This window comes from Taeniopygia guttata, chromosome 19 (genome assembly GCF_048771995.1).
Source record: "Taeniopygia guttata chromosome 19, bTaeGut7.mat, whole genome shotgun sequence".
In the NCBI taxonomy this organism is placed as follows: Eukaryota; Metazoa; Chordata; class Aves; order Passeriformes; family Estrildidae; genus Taeniopygia; species Taeniopygia guttata.
The window spans coordinates 3,469,620-3,490,279 of record NC_133044.1 but is presented as its reverse complement, the minus strand read 5'-3'; the positions used below and the strand labels follow the sequence as shown (position 1 = coordinate 3,490,279).

The 20,660-nt window shown below is 40.1% G+C and overlaps 1 protein-coding gene across 6 annotated transcripts in view; it reads right to left on the bottom strand.

Annotated features, from left to right (window-relative positions):
* NCOR1 (nuclear receptor corepressor 1) overlaps positions 1-20,660 on the bottom strand; it is a 55,020-nt gene that overhangs the window by 10,185 nt on the left and 24,175 nt on the right. For 5 of the 6 annotated variants that reach the window (XM_072937200.1, XM_041719985.2, XM_072937197.1 and 2 more), the window contains 24 exons: positions 20,121-20,211; positions 19,466-19,644; positions 18,962-19,016; positions 18,680-18,781; positions 14,231-14,361; positions 13,525-13,742; positions 11,822-11,884; positions 11,345-11,484; positions 10,499-10,625; positions 9,291-9,846; positions 8,479-8,608; positions 7,999-8,194; positions 7,524-7,694; positions 7,190-7,350; positions 6,679-6,799; positions 6,474-6,575; positions 5,891-5,988; positions 4,974-5,142; positions 4,410-4,550; positions 3,081-3,164; positions 2,314-2,570; positions 1,859-2,219; positions 1,128-1,352; positions 151-360 (listed from right to left, as the gene is read on the bottom strand). In XM_072937200.1, coding sequence (XP_072793301.1) covers positions 151-360; positions 1,128-1,352; positions 1,859-2,219; positions 2,314-2,570; positions 3,081-3,164; positions 4,410-4,550; positions 4,974-5,142; positions 5,891-5,988; positions 6,474-6,575; positions 6,679-6,799; positions 7,190-7,350; positions 7,524-7,694; positions 7,999-8,194; positions 8,479-8,608; positions 9,291-9,846; positions 10,499-10,625; positions 11,345-11,484; positions 11,822-11,884; positions 13,525-13,742; positions 14,231-14,361; positions 18,680-18,781; positions 18,962-19,016; positions 19,466-19,644; positions 20,121-20,211 — 4,088 coding nt within the window. Of the gene's footprint in view, positions 1-150; positions 361-1,127; positions 1,353-1,858; positions 2,220-2,313; positions 2,571-3,080; positions 3,165-4,409; positions 4,551-4,973; positions 5,143-5,890; positions 5,989-6,473; positions 6,576-6,678; positions 6,800-7,189; positions 7,351-7,523; positions 7,695-7,998; positions 8,195-8,478; positions 8,609-9,290; positions 9,847-10,498; positions 10,626-11,344; positions 11,485-11,821; positions 11,885-13,524; positions 13,743-14,230; positions 14,362-15,508; positions 17,483-18,679; positions 18,782-18,961; positions 19,017-19,465; positions 19,645-20,120; positions 20,212-20,660 lie in introns of those variants that run through there. The other variant, XM_072937202.1, reaches the window with a different exon arrangement.

Here is a 20,660-nt window from a genome sequence, read left to right as displayed (position 1 = left end):
AAAGCAATTTGCAAATGAGTTGTCAGACATCCATGATCACTACAGGATGAACACATTTATACACATGGCGTTGTATGAGTGCATCCAAACCACAGCTGGCACAGCCAAAACACACTTTTCAGAGGATTCTAGAAAGAGAGCCAGGCCCACCTCGAGCTCCTGCATAAGGGAGTGCTAAAGTTTGCTCCCTGGGGGACAATCCCCTGGTGACATCGGGCCGGAGGTTCACTTGCATCTGCTGGGAGGTGATGTAGTCGTTGAGGATGGTCTGGCGCGTGTTCTCCATGGCGTACAGCTGGTACTGGCTGGGGTACCCCGGCGTGGGGGACAGCTGCCTTTGGAACAGGTAAGCAGCAGCAGCTGAGGGTGAAAGGAGGGAAAAAAAGGCATTTAGGAAGCAGGATGATTCTGGATTAAATAAAACTTTCAGGTGTTTGTAAAGCTTCAATGAGAGGTGCTATTGAGTGTTTCTAGTTGGTGCCAAATGAGTGAAAATAGCATTTTAATACTGGTGTTTTATTGAATTTCTGCACTGCATGCACTCTGGAAGTGCTAAACAATCCAGATTGGAGGGATGACTTTAACAGAACTATAAATCCCGAAATTTTGAAAATGTAAAAGCCTGAAACACCTAAAGAACTTAGAAAATACTTCACAGAAGTAAACTGAGGAATAGGTTAAAAGGAAGTCACTGTATTTAATATCACCTGATAATCCTTCAGTGAAAATAATCAGTCTTGAACAGAGGACTTATATAGAATATATAAGCCTATATATAATTATATAGAATTGCACTTTAATTCTCTAGCCTCTTCCACATCCTTCTTTGCAAAGCTTTCCTGAAAGCTTTTAATACATTCCATGAATACTTTTCTATAAATACGGTGAACTTTTTAACAAAACAGAAGCAAGTTGGCAGCTCTGAAGGGAAGTTACAACATTATACAGTACTAATTTACTAAGTATCTTGGTTAGATATTAAATCACCACTAAACTGAAATCAAATCATAGCAATAAATACTTATAACCTTATAAATTATATCTGGCCATTGATAACTGCCTTATAAAGGTATCCTTTCTGTGCATCAAAGATCACAGTATTTCAAAGCCAACATAAATGTATTTACCAGGATCCAGAGCCCTGTGAAATGGCATAGCAGGATCTAAATGGGGAGGGAGGTGACTTCTGTAGACTTCAGGAGTTGCTCCTCTGTGGTGAGGGTCAAAAGGACTGTGAGCCACTACAGGATCAACCCCTGGGACTGGAGATTTTGCTGGCACACTCTCCCTCTGTGTTGGAGTGAGTGTGTTCTTCCTTTCATGATTTGCTGACTTCCCAGAAGATACTCCAGCTAAAAGCAATGAAAAACCCAAGTAAATAAAATGCCTATTTCTCTGTGGAAAATTTAACTGTAAAAATACACTGGTTCCCAAGGAACATTTTCAGTGACTGCAATACAACAAAGCACAGAAAATATTTTATATCAAAAAACACTTCTGCTGAAGGAACTGTACTTCAAAACCAAGATTGTTTATACTTCACTAAAACATCTTCCTCATTTAGATGTTTTAAAATCAGGAATAGCTTCTGCCTTTAAAACATTATCCTTGTAGGTACCACTTTCAATGTGATCCATAATCAAATGCAAATTGAGACTGAATTGCATTCCCACTTCCCTCTTCTATTATGGCAGATTTTAATTTTCTTATTTTAATTAACATCTTACAGCCTTCTAAAATTCATTCTAGCCAACTTCCAAATTGAGACAAGCCACTAGAATAAAATAAAGAAGAATGGAGTACATAAAAATTCAAATAGTAAAGCTTTTTTGTCTTACTGTGGACAGGAATGACATACCCTCACTAACTCTATTCATCATAGGTGAACTCCTGGACATTGGACTCTGATAGTTCACAGGTGTCCTCCGAGCATTTGTATCATCATAAATCCCAGGGCTCAGCTGTGATTTGGGAGTTTCATGAAGGGTTGACCTGAGAACAGAGGGACCAGAGCTGACTACGGATGTGTGACGGGACCGCACGGCATCCCCGGTCTTCACATCTTCGTATTTTCCTCGCTCCACCACCTTCACGTTTTCTGGCACCATTTCCAGCTGAGGCATTCCCCGGGGCAGCTTGCTTGGTCCAGTGATTAAAGATTTTACATTGTGTTTGATGGCAGACTGGCCAGAGTTGCTTTCATATTTTATGGGTGTGCCCTGAAGAGGAGAAAAAGTTCATGTTAAAGTCATGCTGTGGAAAAAACTCGTGCAGCCTGAGCTGTGTGAGTGTGACAGTGCTTTCTGTATTTACCTGAGATATGGAGCCTTCTATGATTGGCCTGGCTGTCTGCACTATTTCAGGAGTCTTGCGACTCTCTTGGCTTAAGAGGTCCTGCCTTGGGATCTCATGGATGGAGCGACCCATCTCCTTTATGGTGGTGACCCCATCGTAGGGTTTGCCCTTGGTGATGGCTCCTTCAAACGTCCTGATGGGAGGGGACTCTCTCTTGATCTGCTTGGGGTACTTCAAACCTTCTTCAAAACTTTCAGCTGTTGCTCTTGGTGTGCCTTTTATAGAAAGAAAGGGTCACATGACTGGTATTTATAGCTGCTAAGTCTCTTTTTTCATAAGCAGAGTAACTTATTACATATAACAGTGAAACTTTGGTTTGCTGTAGTCTTTGGTAAGATACTTAAAGTCTAAAAAAAATCATCACAAAAATAATATTGAACAATATATTAAATAAAATAAATAAACCTCCCATGTTATTTGAGATGCTGAAACAAAAGAAATAAATGCATCTGCAGATTTGCTAATGTCCATTGGAAAAACAAAGGTGCTAATTACCAAGTATTCATATTAAAAAGTTTATTTTCCAATAAGAAAAAAAATCTATATTTACAGACTAGCTTTGAATACAGCATATCAAAAAGCTGCTGATTTATGCTCTGAAAACTTTTCATAAAATAAGCTCCACCTTTAACACAGCTCCCACAGTTAATAAGAGCTTAAGGTTCAGAAATCCAGATTTTTGAGGATTAATTAATGCTCCCCTATTTAAGCCTGCAATACCTCACCTTGCATTATAGAGCCAGACAAGACTGTTCTCTCCTTTAGTTCAGCGTGTGGGCTTCCCCGAGGCAGTGCTCGGCAGATTAAACCTAAAATTAAAATGAAGGTAATTTAGAGAATTAAACAAGTGTTAAAACAAATCCAACCTCCAAACCAACAAACCCCCTCCTTCTTTCACATGAGATGGTATCTGTAGCCTGGCAGTGCCCAGAGGGCCAAGCCTCAGTATGCCAGGCATTGCAGCAACATGCTATAAACACCTCCTGCCCTAAAAAAATAATCTTTCAGTTCAAGTATTTGTGCTATTGCATAGTTGCAAGTTTTAACATATTTAGAAAACAGGAGGTGTTTTTTATAATTAAGCTTAACCTTTGTTTCAAAGGCAGTCACTGATTTTCTCACACTCCACTTTCCTTGCCTAGAAAGGAAGGTGTTCATGGTGGGAAGTGGAATCAAGAAAAAAAAAATCCAAATATGCCTCAGCATGCTCCACATTATCAAAGTTTATACTGAATCATTGGGGAAGAGATGAATTTACTGTGTCTACAGTAAGAATCTAAACAAAATGCTCATAATTTTTCACCGTTTGAAGACAGAAAATGTGTCACTGATGAGACAAAGCATGGAAGTACCACAGCAGCAACGCAGAGGCAACACTAAATTTCAGTGTGTAGCCTACAAATCTCACATTCAGATTGTTCTCTCTGATGGACATGGCCACAAAATATCCTCTAAGGCCTACCCAAAGATGGGACAAAATGTTTTTAAGGAGAGTTTTTAAGAGAGCCAGGCTCCATGGTTGAGGCAGGAAATATTTTCTTGCATTTGTATTTACAAAACAATCAGAAAAGTTATATAATGACCTGCCTTGGCCTCTGCAGGCTTTGTTTGATTACAGTTTATTAAAACACCACAGCACTAGGGATGCCCTGAAGCAGGATCCTGCAGTTCAAAGAGGTTTTTTGCAGGAATGCATAAGGTCAGGGCAGTGTGATACCAATATTTAACTAAAGGGTGTGGCAGAGGCTGTGCTGGTGTGACCCAGTGTTTGAGCTCCACAGGACCACTGGGACTGTGGAGAGCCAGGGAAATCTGTCAGATGTGCTGAGCGCAGGAAGTGCCACCTGCAATAGCAGCAGTTGTGCTAAAACAGAAAGAAAACTGGGATCTACTCCAGTCCTGTTTCCAGCACACTCTAACTGCAGAGCTATTGCATGGATTTGGTCATTTGTGTGATTTAAATCTAACTTCCCTGTTAATCTGCACCCTAAGGTAACTCTAAATGCTCTTACATCAATGGATAAAATAAACACCTTGGAACCAGATGTTTTTACCTTCCAGTGGTGCAGACCCTGGAGACTCCCTCAGTGACATCCCTTGCTTTATATTTCCTTCCATTGTATCATAGGTTCTCTTTAAACCAATTTCATGAGCAGTTCTTGGACTCCTTGTTCCTTCACGGACATTTTTAATAGCTGGAAAAATGTACAAGAGTGTGGTCAGGAAATGTGGACAGCAAAAAAGGACACATGAATATTACATGAATGAGACCACAGGTTATTAATATTTAAACAACACAACTTCAGTGTAATATTGTAAGATTAAATATCAATCTAAAGATCTTTTATAGTTGGTCAAAACGTTACTTGTTAAGTTACTTATTTATCAATATTTCAATTGAAGGTTAAAGTTATGTGATACATTTATTTTTATTTTAATACAGGTAATTTTAAACCTGGTTTCAGAATACAAACATTCAATGACAAATAGGAAATAAATGGCAAAGGAATAGTTGAACTGTATTTTAAACACGCATTTGCTTGGAAGCAGAAACACTTCAGCTGTGGATTATCAAAGCAGAACCTGACTTTGATCAGGTAGAATACACAAATACTCACCATCATAAGATAGAATATGCCCACTTTTGCCTTCATAAATGACATGGCCCTTGGCTGAGGCCTCCTCTCTGCACTTCTCTGGGCTGCTGTCCTCGGTGGCCAGGCGGGTGATGGTTCCCTTCAGCAGCGCGTCGGCGGCGATGCCGGGCTGGGACAGAGCGGGGGTACCCTGTGTGCAAACCCAGCACAGCAATGAATTCACAGCTCTGAGTCATTAGACAACAGGGAGGAGTGAAGGGGAAATACAACAAAACCAAAAAAAACCTTTTAGGTCTAGAAAACCAACTAATTTATCAAGTATGGCTTAAACTTCTGCCTCTATTGTAGACACTTAATCGAAATATGAGTAAGATTATTTCTGCTAACTTGTTAAACGATATTGCCAGAGTATTTCACAACGTGGAACATTTAACCTATAAATACCATATGGGGAGAAGATAACATATACCACATGGTGCCATTAGGTTTTATTTCTGTCCAAAGCAATGAAACCTCTCCTCATCTCCAAGCAGAGATGAGGCAATTTTTCTCTGTACAAAGGGATGCCAAACCAACAGCATTTAAAATGGTAAGACAAAAGGCAAAACTGGTTACACTTGGTTTGAATATTTGAGTTTAGGTGTAATGCAATTTTCAGGAAAGTTGCCCTCAGATAGGTTTACCAAAGGCTCTGGTATTACTTAAAAGGTTTGCAAACTCATACATATGAAGATGAAATCATGGTAATACTGACTTCAGCAATAGTGGGTTTGAACATCTGATTGGATTGAAAGTTCTTTTTTCAAGGCAGTTCCTACCCTGTGATAATAATTTACTTTTTCAGACATGCAAATACATTTACAATGATAGTCTGAAGATGAAGAGCTGTTTTGCTGCAGCCTTCCCTGCAGTAAAAGGTAAAATACCTGAGTAAATACCTGAGTTATGGAGCCTCTCAAAGAAGGAATGGTCTCAACTGAAACTTTATTGGTTGGAGTTCCTCGTGTTATACTCCCCTCCTGTATTGTTGTGGTACCTGATTTGAAATAAAGACATCCTGATAAATAAGAGAATTTTTAAAAATCCACTCCATTTGAAATAATTAAAAATTCTATTGAGAATTGTTAGTTTACATTAAAATACAGGGGAAAATTCAATTTAACAGCTGGCATACGAGGCAGTTAGGCTATTTCCTCTTTTAACATAGCCTTTTATAGACTATAAGTATTTTACAGCATTAACTCACATCAGTTAATTGATTTTGTTTTGATGGATTTGCTGTAGTGAGCAACTTTATTTTGAAATTGGCATGGCTCATAACAAATATTTTTAAGTGAGCCATGCAGACAGGAAGAGTCAGCTACAAATACACATGCCTTGGAAAACAGTGAAAAAATTAATCTTGTAATCTTATGATACTTATATAATCATAGAATACTTTAAAATAACACTTCAGTAGTTAATTCACTTGGTTTTCTCAGGTTCTGACAAGAGTTTTTTAATTTCTGTGACTTTCTTTACCTCGCACCACACTTTCATGTTGTGCCCTGACCAGGAGTCCCTCAGGTTGAGAATTCTGGCTTCTGGGTGAGAATTCTTCTTGTTTGATATAGGGCAGAGAAGCTATTGAGGAGAAGAAAGAGAAAAAGGTTGAGGTTTTTTAATTCCCTTTAATTATGGATCATTAAATAGTCTGTATAAAGCATGTCAGCTTTTCTTTCCTTACCAGATTTGGCCGACTCTTGCTGCCTTGGCAGCCCAAGGGATATAGAACCCACTGATGGCTTTGCAGTTTCTGGGGCATAGGAAGCTTGACTGTGGGATGTTAAATATGTGCCAGGTGTTCCCTGAAACAACAAATAGATGTTAATTCTTGTTTCTGGAATGAAGACTCACATCTGTCTTTAAAGGAGAATGCTAAAACTATGATCCCATCTGGAAAGGCTACAGTGCCCCACTGCCATGTCCCAAAGCACAGAGCAGCAGGAACGGAATGTCACTGGTAGTTTGGAGATGCAAAAACTGGATATCCATGCCCTTAAATGTCAGTAAATATTCAATTTCTAAAGCTCCTGTAATTCCTGGACTTTTAGAATGATACATACAGGTAGTAAATAAGAGTTAATGCTGTGAACTCTATAACTGAGTACAAGAAATTGAAGATAGGAGAAAAGAAAAAAAACAGATAGATTTTCTATCATTGAAAAAATTGACAGATTTTCAAATAATTCTCTTACTTGTGAGATTGAGCCTCCCATGATGAAGGAAGGCTTTTCTGATGGCACACTGGTTTTGGAGGATGGAATGAGAGGTGGTGGTGGTCTGGTGGGTCTGGTCGTGGGCAGGCGAACTCCTTCAGGAATATTGGTTATCACCTGATGAGGGGCTGGCTGGAGAACTTGAGGGGAAAAATTGTACATTAAACATTGCAGTGTGAACAGAAATAACACAGTACAGCCTCATTGGGCTAGAAAAACACTGAGCAGCTATTACATGCACACACAAAAAATTATCTTTCTTCTATTAACTCACAAAGTGTTTAGGGAATAATTTGATCCTCCAGATCTTTACCTGGAGGGACACTGTAGCGAGCTGCATTCATCTCAGGCTGGGGAGAGGCTTTATTGACTTCTCTTGGAGATAACCTGTAAGGTGATGCTGACCTTGTGGCTGCATTTTGTACTTGTGCTTCCTGTTCTATTCTCTTGACCTCAGCATAAGGCATATAGGCCACTGGTTTTCCTGGGAGGGTTGAAGTAATCAGAAAGAGAAGAACCCTGGGTTAGAAATTGGAGTCAAAAGGTCCAATTCACAGCACAGTTTGAACAAAAGGGACTATTCCAATGCCACACACATCCATCAGGTACAAACAGTGCAATTAAAAAGAAGTATTAATGCATCCCACCAAACTTTTGTGCCGTGTTTCAGTGCTCAGTGTCCAAGTATGAGCACAGTTCAAATGAATGTTTTACACACAGAACTGTCACTCTCCAATGAGGCAGCAGTGTAACACACAGACACAAAGCACAGCTGTGGGAACACCAACCTTCCCACTCCACACTGGGGCTCTTGGAGGTGCCGCAGGGGCTCACAGCACTCCGATATTCCATGTCCAGCTGCTCCTGGCGCTGCCGCTGCTCCTCCAGCAGGGCTGACTCGTGCATGGCCTTGATGTGCCGCTGGTAGAGAGCATAACCACTCACTGGGGTGCCCACGGGGACAGAGCAGGGGCTGCAGGAAACCTAGGGACAGCAAAGGGACAATGCCAGGGACACCCTCACAGGCACAGGCACTTCCTGGAGGAGCTGTGGAGCTCAACTACCCTCTGCAGTCTGGGTGTTTCAAAAGGTCCACACCTGGTTTTAAGCTATATGGTTTATACTTGGTTGTACTTAACCTATTTTCTCCCTGAAAAATACAATAATAAAGCAAATAATATTTTTCTTCATTTGTTTAATGTTTTGTTTCCTGACTAGGTATAGGGGTAACAAATACTCCTTCAAACAGCACTGAAAATTGCCCATACCATAGGTGGGATGACAGCAGCTCGGTGGTGAAGCTGTTGCAGGTCCATCTGCCCTTGCTTTATTGTGGATGATACCAGAATTGACCCAGTGGGATTTAACAGGGAGGGCTTTGACTCTCTGCTGAAGATACTGGAAAAAGAGATAGAGGGGGAAAATATCACCAAAAGAACCAAAATTATACATGTTAAATTTACAGCCACAACTCTTAAATTCAAAAAAGCAACAAATTTATCAAACTGGACAAAGAGCTGTGAAGTCAGAACCATGTTGTGTTTTGTCCAACAGAACATATGGTAGAAAGGCAACAGATGCTGCTATATTTTCATAATACACAGAAATACCAAAATATGACCTCAAAATCTCCCACATCAGAAATTTATGTGTGCAGTACTTACATCAATGCAACCTTCTTTGTAGAGAGTGCCTTGGAAAAACACAATGGATAGGAAGGACTACATGTATTTAGTCCACATAAAATAAACAGTAGTCTACAACAAAATTATTTGACATGGAGGGCTAAGACATATGTGGAAAGATGATGTTTGAAGAGGCAAGGGAGTGCACAAACACCATCACCTGCACTTTTCCAAAGCCTACGCGCACTCCATGACACTGGATACTTTTGACATTTAAGCATCTATCCCTGGCACTGTGTGTATATTAAACCACTGAGAGGGAGGGGGGATACTGGCTCCAGTGCCACGCTGGGGTGACACAGGAACTGCACCAACAGAAAACTGAAAAGACTTCAAATACCCTTGGTGGTGTCAGCCATTCCCAAAAGAGGCTGTCCATTCAAAGCCATACTCACCCCTGTCTGTCAGGTTCTCCATCAACTTCCTCATCAGCACTGCAGGTGGCACTGGAGTCATTATCTGAATGGGATTCTGGTCTGGCTGTAGGAACTTGCTGGGACAGGCTGTAGTCCATTTCCTCTGGTTCTGACTTTTCCTTGGGTTTCTCCATCTCTCTCTCTTTGGTATCACTCTCTATTTTCACTTGAATATTCTCAGGTAGCCTCATTTCAGTCTCTACAGGTTCTACTTTGGTATGAACTGGAAGAGTAATCACAGGCTTAGCTTCAGCTGAATGGCTTCTACTGTCCACCTCCATAGGCTCTTCAGCCTCAGTGTTTATTTCTTCCTTGACTTGTGGCTCAGGGTTCTGAGTTTCAGCTGTTGTTACACTTTGGGCTGGTAAGGAGGGAGATGTGCTGGCTGCAGGTTTAATGGCAGATTCCTGCTCTGCTGGGGCCTCAGTGGTTACTTTTGGAGCAGCAGGCTCAGATGGAGTTTCTTCAGTTGGTTTAGCAGGTTCTGCTGGAGTTGGAGATGGAGCACTTTCTGTATCAGAACTATTTTCAGCACCTGGAGAAAAAATGTTTTGCCATGAAGGTTCAATCAATGAAATCTGACAAATTGGGTGCAATAAGGATCCATCAGTTTTAACCAATCCATCTGCAAAAACAATTTTGACTTATTATATAAATGGACAATTGGCTGAATTACAGAAATACTGCAACTAAAAAATACCAACTACTTAAAACCCAACACTTCATCTTCTCTCATTCATTGTTTATGAATTCTATTGCCTTTTACTTCACAAAAGACCAGCCAAGATTGACTGATGTTGAGTGTCTATAAATAAGCAGTTGCAACCAACAAATATATATTTAAAAAAGCACAACAAAAAGAATACCACTTGAATTTGCTTGTCTGAAGCTTTACTGACACTACCAACTACCAAAAGGTTATGTTTATTTTATTCAACTTATTTCAAGACTCCAGATGACAGCATAATCAAAGCATCTCAAAATACTAAGCAGCAAACATCTTTAGGCTGTTAAATTCTAAAAATGCTGCATCTCCTCGAGTGAGTTCAAATTGCTGAAACTCAACTGAAAGAGCATTTGAACAACAACAACATCATGAAGTGGAACACAGCTTTCTGAGCATATAATTAGCACAAAACATAGGCTCCTTTCTGTGCACACACCAGCTTCCTTCCCAGAAAAGTTACCTTCACTGTCTTCTGGATTCTCTTCTTCATTAGAGGCTTCAATATCTTCATCCTCCTGAGCTGACACAGTGGAAGCCACGCTCTCACACTGTGACACATCTCTCTCCTCTCGGGGCCTTCGCGAAGACTGAGGAAGACACAGCATTGACAATGTACAGAAAATTCACAATTACTGCCTTTTACCACACTCCCATTTACCAATCTGAGGTTGAAATGAAGGACACAGAATCTCTATTTAGCACAGTCATTCACAAGGGGACACTCTTTCAACTTCAGCCCAACTTTTGCTGCTCCTGACCAAAAGCAAGTTTGGGAACAAACCAGGGTCTCACAGCATATTTGGGGAACAGAACAATTGCAGCAAACAGACACTGACGTTCTTGACCTCAGTGAGAGAAGACCAGGGTAGCACTGCAGCTTAGAGGATTCCAACACACAGCATTCTACTTTCAATGCCCCCAGACTTTCAGTTTCTGGACTTCTACCACCTCTCCTGCTCTGTTTGGTAAAGTCAGTGCTTGCTGTGTTTCAAGGAGCTGTTGTACATCTACAGCTGCTCACACACTGGTGAGGAATGTGCTTTTCAGAGCACTGAAGAACTCTTTAGGCTCAAGTGTTTTACTTAGTACAAAACCTTCTATTGCATTTTAAAGCAAGAAATGCTTACTTACTGTCACAGGTCAGTGAGCACTGGCCACCCTTTGTAGGAGATTTATGTCACAACACAAAAACAAGTAGAAAAGGAAATGAGTGGAGATTGCAAAACAGCCTTAGTGAAGTGTGAGGCACGATTTCAGAAAGATCCAAGTTTTCTCCTGCAAAATATTCACTATCCACAGCACTCACCTTCTGTTTGTGCTGTTGGAGGAGACTGTCCAGGTTGTGTCTCCTTTTGTAGTTGAAGTAGAAGTTCTTACACTGAGCTTCACTTTTCGTCCCAACCATTTTGGCAATCGCTGCCCAATTTCGCCCGTGTTCCACTAGACCTGGTCAGACATAAAAGAACCAATATTTACTGTGATCAGTAACTCAGCTATCCAAACCTCAATAAATGGAACAACAATGCCTATGGGAAGGCAAGACAGAGAAGTACTGCTGTCCAAACAGTTCTAAGTAACCCACAGGAAAAGAGTCAACATAAGTCTCAAAAGATGATTTTGCCTGTTAAAGCTGCTTGCTTTTTCTTTTTTTACAAAAAAACCCAACAGCAATTTTCAAATCAGCGTAATGTTGGCAAAAGTCACAGCAAATATATTCAGTAAATCCTTGAAATTTTGTAAATGCAAGTATCCAGAAGGAAGTCAAAGGCTTTACAAGGTTTACCTTTCTTAGCAACTTCCATTTCTTCTTCTGTCCAGCGGGATGTCTCCACAGGCTCTGTAGAAGCTGAAAGAGAAACAAAGACACTGAGCAGAGAAAAGACCAGGATTCATTATCATGGCACTAATTATGCATCCCATAGTCAAGAAATCTATTTACATTATGGCTTGCTCAGGCCACTGGGGAAAGCTCTCTTGTCAGAGGGAAGCAGTCAATCTCCATTAAACCAAGTCAGAGATACAGAAGGAACCACCAAAAGCTCAGCAGAGAAAACTGTTCAAAACTATTCTGCCTACAAAACTGGGATTAATTGTCTGTCAAGGAAGATTTGTAACTTAGATGTATTATCACTAAAATTTTATTTAAAATGTCAGTAATTACCATCAGCTACTAAAAGCAGCAATCCAATATGCTCTAAGCTAGCTCAGTGCTGTCTCACTGCTAGAACAGTTATTTATTGGTTAGTGGGTGTCAAGAAATCTACTGTTCCTGTATTAACTGAGTCTCCAACTGGATAAATGGACAAAAAGCAAAGAAAACAAAAAGCTACAGTAAGTAAAAGCAAGCAGGAAACTAAGTATGATTCAGTACAAAGTGCTCTGCATTCACTCCTCTGGATTTTGTATCATCTTGTATACATTTCTGAGCAGCACCAGCCTCCATTTCCTTTCTATAAAATCTGCCATTACACACAGCATGTAACAAAGATCCTGCAACAGCTTCCATTAACAAATCACAAAAGTAGGACATTGTAAAGTATCTGATCCACTGAAATATTATTTTGGGTTTTTCAGAAAACCCTGCAAAAATAGTTTAAAAATAAAACAAAAGCAAAACCCACTATTGCTTCAGAATTATAAAAACCCACTGCTTATAAAACGCCACTGTATCAATGGAGCAAGAATGTTTCTCACAATCTCTGTTGTTTACAGTCATACAAGACCTGATGTGCCCACTTACTCTGTTCTTTATAGGCAGAACATGTGAGTAACACAAGAGCTGTTACAAGCTCTAGAACAGCAGCTGCCTATAAATACCCAGCTGAAGCATGAGGAGCAACAAAATTTGCCACAGCAGAGCACTGCATGAAAAAAAACACAACCCACCCTGCCATCCTGGATAATTATTTACCAGCCATAAGATATTCTGGTATTTCTGCATCAACACAAAGTAGGTCAGCCTTTTCCAAAATACTCTCAGAGACTGCGTAGTCTTTAACCATACCAGCCAAGAAAGTAACATTTCATTTTTAAAAAGCCTCTTGCCATCTAATGCAGAAACAACAACTTGCCAAGATCTATTTCAGCTTATGAAACTCCCTGAAGTACTCAAATATCAGGCCAATTATTTAACAGCATCCTCAGTGAGCTGCAGCCCGTAAATGAATCTGTGTCACAGGCACCTGGATCTCTGCAGACCCTCATGAACCTGCCCAGGGAGACAAGGTGTTAGCACACAAGGGCTGAACAGCCTTTTCTCCCCTCACATCATTCTAACAGTCAGCTGATTGCACATGCACTATTCATGAAGTTACACTTGTGAAGTTTAGCAGTTCCACACAGTCACAAAATTATAAGCAGGGCTAAGAATAAAGCTGGAATATTAAACAGGAAAACAGAAGTGAACTGCATGCCTGGAAACAGCCCCGTGTCAGTGAGGAGCCTGTGACCAGCTGGGTCCCTGGGAGTGCTGTAAATGCTACTCACAAGGTTCTGGTGGGGGCGGCAGAGGTGGTGGTGGCTCTTCAGTGGCTGCAGCTGCAGCAGCATTTGCTTGTGCAGCTTCATTTGTCATTGATCTGGTGATTCTGCCCTTACGCCGACCTTGGCTGTTGGCGGTTTTTCGGCCTCGAGGAGCTGCCTGTTCCCTCTCCTCTGTTTCCTCTGGGGCAACTTCAGTTTTGTCCTTTTCTTTGGTATTCTCTCTGGGAATAGGTAAAATAGAATTCAGTCACATTCAGAGAGCCATTGTGAGCAGATAGTCTTGAATATCAACAGGCAAAAAAACCCAAACCCCACAAACAAAACTCTATGAAACTCAAAAGATGCCTTTAGTGAAACAGAATTATTGCCCACAACTTCCAGTTGCCAGACAGTAACACAGATACATGATTCGGTCAACTTCGAAGAAAATATGAACACTCCATATGTGATAGAACATATGAGAAAAGCCCAAACCAACAAGATATGGAAATTATTACATGTGCCAAGTAATAATCATGTTACTTTTTCCACTGATCTGATTAGCTTAGCAAGACAAAGAAATTTGTATGTCCAAAAAAATTGTTTCATACACAAAATAAATAGTTTTCAGTCCATATTTCACTGGCAGGCAAATGAAAATCCTGTTCTGATCTTTGCCAAAACCTGCAATCTAGGGTGAATTCATGCATTTCAGCACATACACACTTACTTAGATTCCTCCTTCTCATCCTTCTCCTCCTCATCTTTCTTTTCCTCCTCTTTTTTTTCTGATTTGTCTGATTTTTCCTCTTCTACCTTTTCTTCTACCTTTTCTTCTTGAGAAGGACGAGCAATCTGTTGCTGAAATGAAATAGGATTTAGATGATAACTTGATCACACAAAGGTGCAGCATCTTGTCCTCAGAGCAGTACAAAAACTGATGCTGCCTTACTTCCCACTTAGTAATATTTTAAGTTACAGGCACTGCACAGTGGTCAGCATAAGAAGAGAATAACTCTGCTTTATATCATAAATTCTATGGAAGTACAGGAGGCTTCTGCAGCATGAGCACGGAGTTGATGGTGCACAATCACACACTGGCTGCTGTCTGCCCCGTTAAAAATGAACAGCTACATTTTAAAAGTGCTTAGGGAGGTCTGACCATGTAGTGAGGATGTTGCTCCTCTCAAATTTTATTTTTAACTTCGTGTATTTTATAGTGAAACACGATCTTACAACTGGGGAGCAGAAGGTCTTGTAGCATGAAATTATCAGCAACTCCAAGTTGCTTTCTCAAAACTGTCATGAGTATTTAAGAAATATAATTGTTTAAAAAATTGGGTTGGGAACTTTAGACTTACATTTCCAGTGAGTTTACAGAAAGAATTATTAGAAGAACCAACAAAAACTCTTTTCTCTACTGAGATGACAGTTTTACAAGCACTGTGCTTGTCTCAAACAGATACCCAGAGTACATTTGGCAATTCATGGAAACACAAGGACAGAGAATGACAAGTTTGCTGCTCTAGCACTTCATGAATTCGGATTTTATAGTCTACTGAAAAATAGTCTACTTTTTCACAGCAACCTCCCTATGAGTACAGCAGCAGGTGTCACTGTTTCACTAACTAAACTGAGGCTGGAAATAGTCACAAACTGACTGGGTTTTGACATTTTAACAATGTGAACTGGAGCAGAAACCTTTAAAACTAACCACTATCATCTTGCTGCAAATTATTAGCAATTAAGGTGCTGGTTACTGATTATGCAAATGCTTCCTTCAAGCAGGATGTCAGAGACATGCTAAGATAAATTATTTCCATCTTGCTAGATAGATTGACCTGAAAACAAGGAGTTAAAACTGCATTAAAGAAAATTATTTTACATCTAATCAATTTAGAAAACAGTTGTTGAAAATCCTGTTCTTACCAGGCCATTTTAACACCATTTGGTTCTCTGTTAGCCAGGAACTTTATTTAAGCTGCATAAGCAATGCATAAACACAAACCTTAAAGGAGTCGAAGGCTCGGTCAGCGACGTTCCTGCACATTCATCTGCTGATTGCAACTTTTACTGTCCTCACAAGGGGATGGGCTTGAGCTCAGGGCACGGCTCAAAAGGGCAAAACCCACCCCAGCAGCGACATCACAGAGCTCCTTAGCGGAGGCTGCCTGACCCAGCAACGTGTTTATTCCAGGAAATTGTGTCATTCTGCCACTTAAGCTGCCTGCAGCAGTGCTGCCCCTCTCACACAGCACCTTCTAATCTTCCCGGAGTCACCAGAGGTGATCCCCGTCACACACAGGCGGCGAATTTCTGTCTGTTCACATCACTGGCCTCCCACCTGCTGCCAGCCACGGGCTCCAGCCACACAGACCAGCACTGACCACTGCTTGGCCACCAAATCCACTTCAAACTTCACTTAAAGAAACCTTCTTTCAACCAGTTATTTAAGGAATTCTCTGTAATCATAGAATCACAGGATGGTTTGGGTTTGAAGGGACCTTAAAGATCATGCAATTCCAAACCCCCTGCCATCTCCCACCAGACCAGGTTGCTCCAAGCCCTGTCCAAGAACACTTCTAGGGATAGGCAAGTTAAAGCACCATACAGCCATGGCTTTCTCTCAATTCTATATTAAAAAATTGCTCTATATTTGACAAGCTTTGGTTTAAGACACATTTGTTCAGTTACCTCTGAGACACTCTAGAACAGTTCAGGCAGCGTTTTATAAAAAGCCCTTTCTAGACCTATTTGAGGACAAGCAAACATCAGAATTTTATTAGCCTTGCACCTCTTCACTTCACATCCTTGATCCAGCACTCAGCTTCTCTGAAGTGGCACACTGAAACTTGAGCCATGTTGTGCTCAGTGCATTCTCTGAAGGACTTCAACGTCCTTACCATGATTAATATCTCCTCCACTGCAATATTCCACTTGCTTGCCTTCTAATTTACAAAAATATATGAACTATTAAGAGTTTAAGCTGAAGCACCTGTTACTGGCCTAAGCCCATCCTGGAGCACCTCATAAATCTTACATGACTTGTGTTTGCCAATCAGCAAGAAAGTTTCAAGTTGCTACTGAGAGATATGAAAAATATCAGCTTCAAACAAAGCTGGGGCATGGGAGGGGGAAGGGGTGAGCTGCTTTCTGCAACTGTAAGATAAAAGTTCTGGCAAGCCAAGCAGTTCACCCTCTCAAGTTCTTTTTTTACTAGCTGTTATAGATGTTGCTGATTAATCATTAATAAAATTATAAATATACAAATATGATTTTTGGCACCATGTAGATCTTTACAATTAACATACTAACTGCAATACTTCTGAATTTAAACTTCCAGAAGTGGTGAAATTTCCTTTTTAGAGTGCTGAGAGTATTTCTTTGAGTTGGCAAGTCCAGCTCAACCCTCTCCAGAGCTAAAAACCTGGCACTTTCCTGCATCCTTCACAGAGCACACATTAAGCTTGGCCAGCAGTTGCCCAAAGTTTAGGGATCTGCTGTAGCACTTAAAAGTGGATCAACAAGCAGCAATTACAGAGTACAACTCTGCTACAATTCCAAGAGCAAGTAATCTGAGCTGAACAAACCTTCAGTGCTCCAACTGATGTATTCAGTTACTCACACATAAATCAGCACTCACAGGAGCAGTCACAAAGTCAGGCAGAGCACCTTGAGCTGAGTTCACCAAGCAAATCCATGCCCTTATGTCTAAGGCTGGAACCAAAATCTTCCTGTTCTATATACATTATCCAAAGTAAGCAAGCATTTATGGATAGAAAGCCCATCCAAATTTTGAATTCTAACAGTTCAAATATTCTTAAGTCTAACAATGTGAAAAAGTAATTTAAATATACAGTAATGCATTTTTAAATATCTCCAAATCTCCAGTTCCACTGCACTACAGCTGAGCCAGTTCTGTCTCCTCGCCCCTCAGAACAGCAACCAGCAAAGGCACCTCTCAACATGTGACGCTTTCCATGGTCACACCAGCCTCATAATGGCAAAAGGAACTGAGCCACTCCAAATGGCAGCACTACCTCTGCTAAGGGTCCACATTTGGAGAATCCTGCTCATTTCCATCTTTTTTTCATTTGCCACACATCCAGACTTTAACTGCAATCCTTCCCCAGTCACTACTCCAACAGCAATAACCTTTCCTATTAAAAAGGATTGTCAGGCTTAGAAATTCTAACAGAAGTCCTGGCAAAATACAGGTTATTTCCAGTGATTTCTCCTATCAGAGCAGAAGCTCTATGAAATCCTGTGCACAATGACAATGACCTTATCCTAAGCAATCCATCATTTGTGGGGTACAGACAAGGTGCTCTGCCATAATTCCAAAGGTTTAAGTACAACAGCACCACAGAAACACAGCCCCATGGCTGTTTCTACTGAACAGGATCCACTCCTCAGTTGAAGCTGATTGCAACAATTTTATATTAAAAATATACATTTACTGGGACTCCTAGAGAACGTTCAGCATTTGTGCATTTCAGTGCAGTATTGACTGCATTTACTGGCTTGCAGAGCAGAGTTGTGCAGTCCCAAAGTTTCCCATTTTGTTTTCCAATACCCACATTAACCCTGCTAGCCCAGCACATGTATTTATAAGCTTTTGGTACATAAAACACTGTTCTTTTTCTCTCTGAAGGCTTCCAAGGGAACACTCCCTGAATCAGCAGGATTTTTTATTCACATGCATTAAATTGGTCTCTTTCCTCTGGCTCTGAAATTCCACTTTGACTTTGAGCCTGACCACCAAATAAAGATCACTATTAATTTCTGCTTTTTGACAAACACTGACATTACGAACTGATTATATATTTTCCACTGCAAGTCACATGCTAAACCTAATTTCTCTTGACTCCAACATTGGATTTAGTGATGGATTCAACCTCAATGTCTGTGACAGAGTCCTCAAGGAAAACGAATTGTCATATTAAAACAAGTAAGAAATGTGCAAAGGAAGGAGATATTTCAGAGAATTAAAACCAAACTAATCAACAACACCCTTGAGGTCAGGATCATTTAAATTTTAAAAGGGCAACAATACAATAAAAGAAAAAGAATTATTTCCTCCCCATGCTTATAATATCTTGCTATCTCAGATATGAAACAGTTGTAAATATGAAGCAATAAACTAACAATAACCAAGTGATGAATAAATTCAGCGTACCTGGTTTCTTCCTCTGCGTTTGCCATAATTCCTTCGCACAAGAGCTTTATAATTTTCATTTTTCTTGGTCAAATAATAATATAATACACAGTCAGGAACATTCTAAAGTGAAAAAAGCAGAAAGTAGGGTTTAATCCTAGTGGAAATATTTGAGTTTTTAATTTCTTCAAACACTTAAAGCTATTCAGCCACCAGACTAAAGCAAAAAAGCTTCTATTTATTATTATATTGAAAAGTTAGGGATCCCAACCTAAGCTTTATTTATATTAAGAAATGTCTCACCTTTCGTTCCAAGTAGGAAGCAATTAGACCAAAGTTCTTGGGATGTTGGACAAACCTTTTGGAAATCAGAAATTATTTCAGTTTAACAACATAATCCATGATCAAACAAGCAAACCAATCTTGCAAACAATTTCCACCAGCAAGCCCTACATTTACACAAGTAAAATTAGCCTAAAAAGCCCAGTTTTCAGATTGTGCAAATTTAGAACTGAGCACTTAAAATGATAAAATGAAATTCCTTATCTACACTTCTCATTTTAATCTTAGCACGGAACTAAAGTAGTTTTGAGAAAATTTTGTGTTTAAGGACTAAATGCATATGAGCACACTCAGATGAAAAATAAGTCAAAAGCTTTTGCAATATTTATTACAGCCAACTAAGAACCTTATCAAATATTATTGCACAAAAGCTTCAGCATTCCTAATTTAGCTTTATGGGGTTGGGCATTTAACTGTTATTCTGTCATTTCAATGCAATAAAAAGAAGATAAGAAAGGTCATTACTTTTCCTTAAAAATCTCCTTCTCGTGGTCTGTCCAGACATTCATGAACTGCCTGTCTTTATAAACTTTCATGGGATCCTCCATCAGCCCGTTCATGTTGATGAACTTCACCCTTCTCTGCTCTGCATCGAACATCATGGGAGGGATGACAGAGAGCTGGCGCATTTGCTTCTCATTATTCTGCAGAACAAAAGACAAAGTAAAGAACACCCAAAATGCTGCTAGTGATGTTTACAGTTCATGAATTACACAGCACTTAAACCCCCACATTCACAGTCAGCATGGAACTTCTTTTTGTACACAACTCTTGCAGAAGTTGTCACCATCGCAATGAACACTTATGGGCAGCTAAAGGAAATAGTGTCACAACTGGTGAAACACCAAAATGACAGAGATTTTGAGAAGAGGAAGAGTTTTCACATGTTTGTTACAGCTGTAAAAAACTAGGTTGCAGCAAGCCTGCAATAAACATGAGAAAAATCTAGGGCAGATACAATTAGAAAGCAAAACCCTCAAAAGAAAAGTGTTTTTAAGATCTGCTTCAAGCCACACTTCACACAGATTCTATTAAAGAGAGAAAAGCTTTCTCTTCTCAATGAAACAAACCCTCTACAAGATACCTTGCACTGCCAGTGAAAAGATATTTATTGGCTCACCTCCTGCTCAGAGAGCCCATCGATGATTTCTGAAATCTCGTGTTCACTTCTGGCAATGGTTGCTGAAAGGCCAGCGCCTCTTTGGCCAACTCTGAAACGAGGGGAAAACAGAAGGAAAAAGGATAAAGTGGAAATTGGCTCTATCTGCAGGTTTTGTACACCACAACAACCTCCAAAATTCCTTATAATGCTGTTAGCAGTCTCTCAAATCAGCTAGGACTGGTCTTTCTTTCTAAGTAGAGTCAGAGCACGAACTCTGTCATGTCCTGCTTGGCTTCACAGTGAGTTTGCAAAACTCAGCAGAAAGGGCACAAAAAAAGGTGTTACCAACAATTCCACTGTAAAGTAGGTGCTTCAGATAAATGCTCAGCTTCTGCTGAGCATGAGAAATGTTCATCAGTGGCACAGAAATTATCCCCTTCATTAGTACAACTGATACACCTTGAAAGAGCCTTTTTTGTTTTTTTTAAGAAAACCACACTAAATTTGCCCTTTATCAACTTGGTCTAGTTACTAATACACCACTGAGATTTGTTCTGA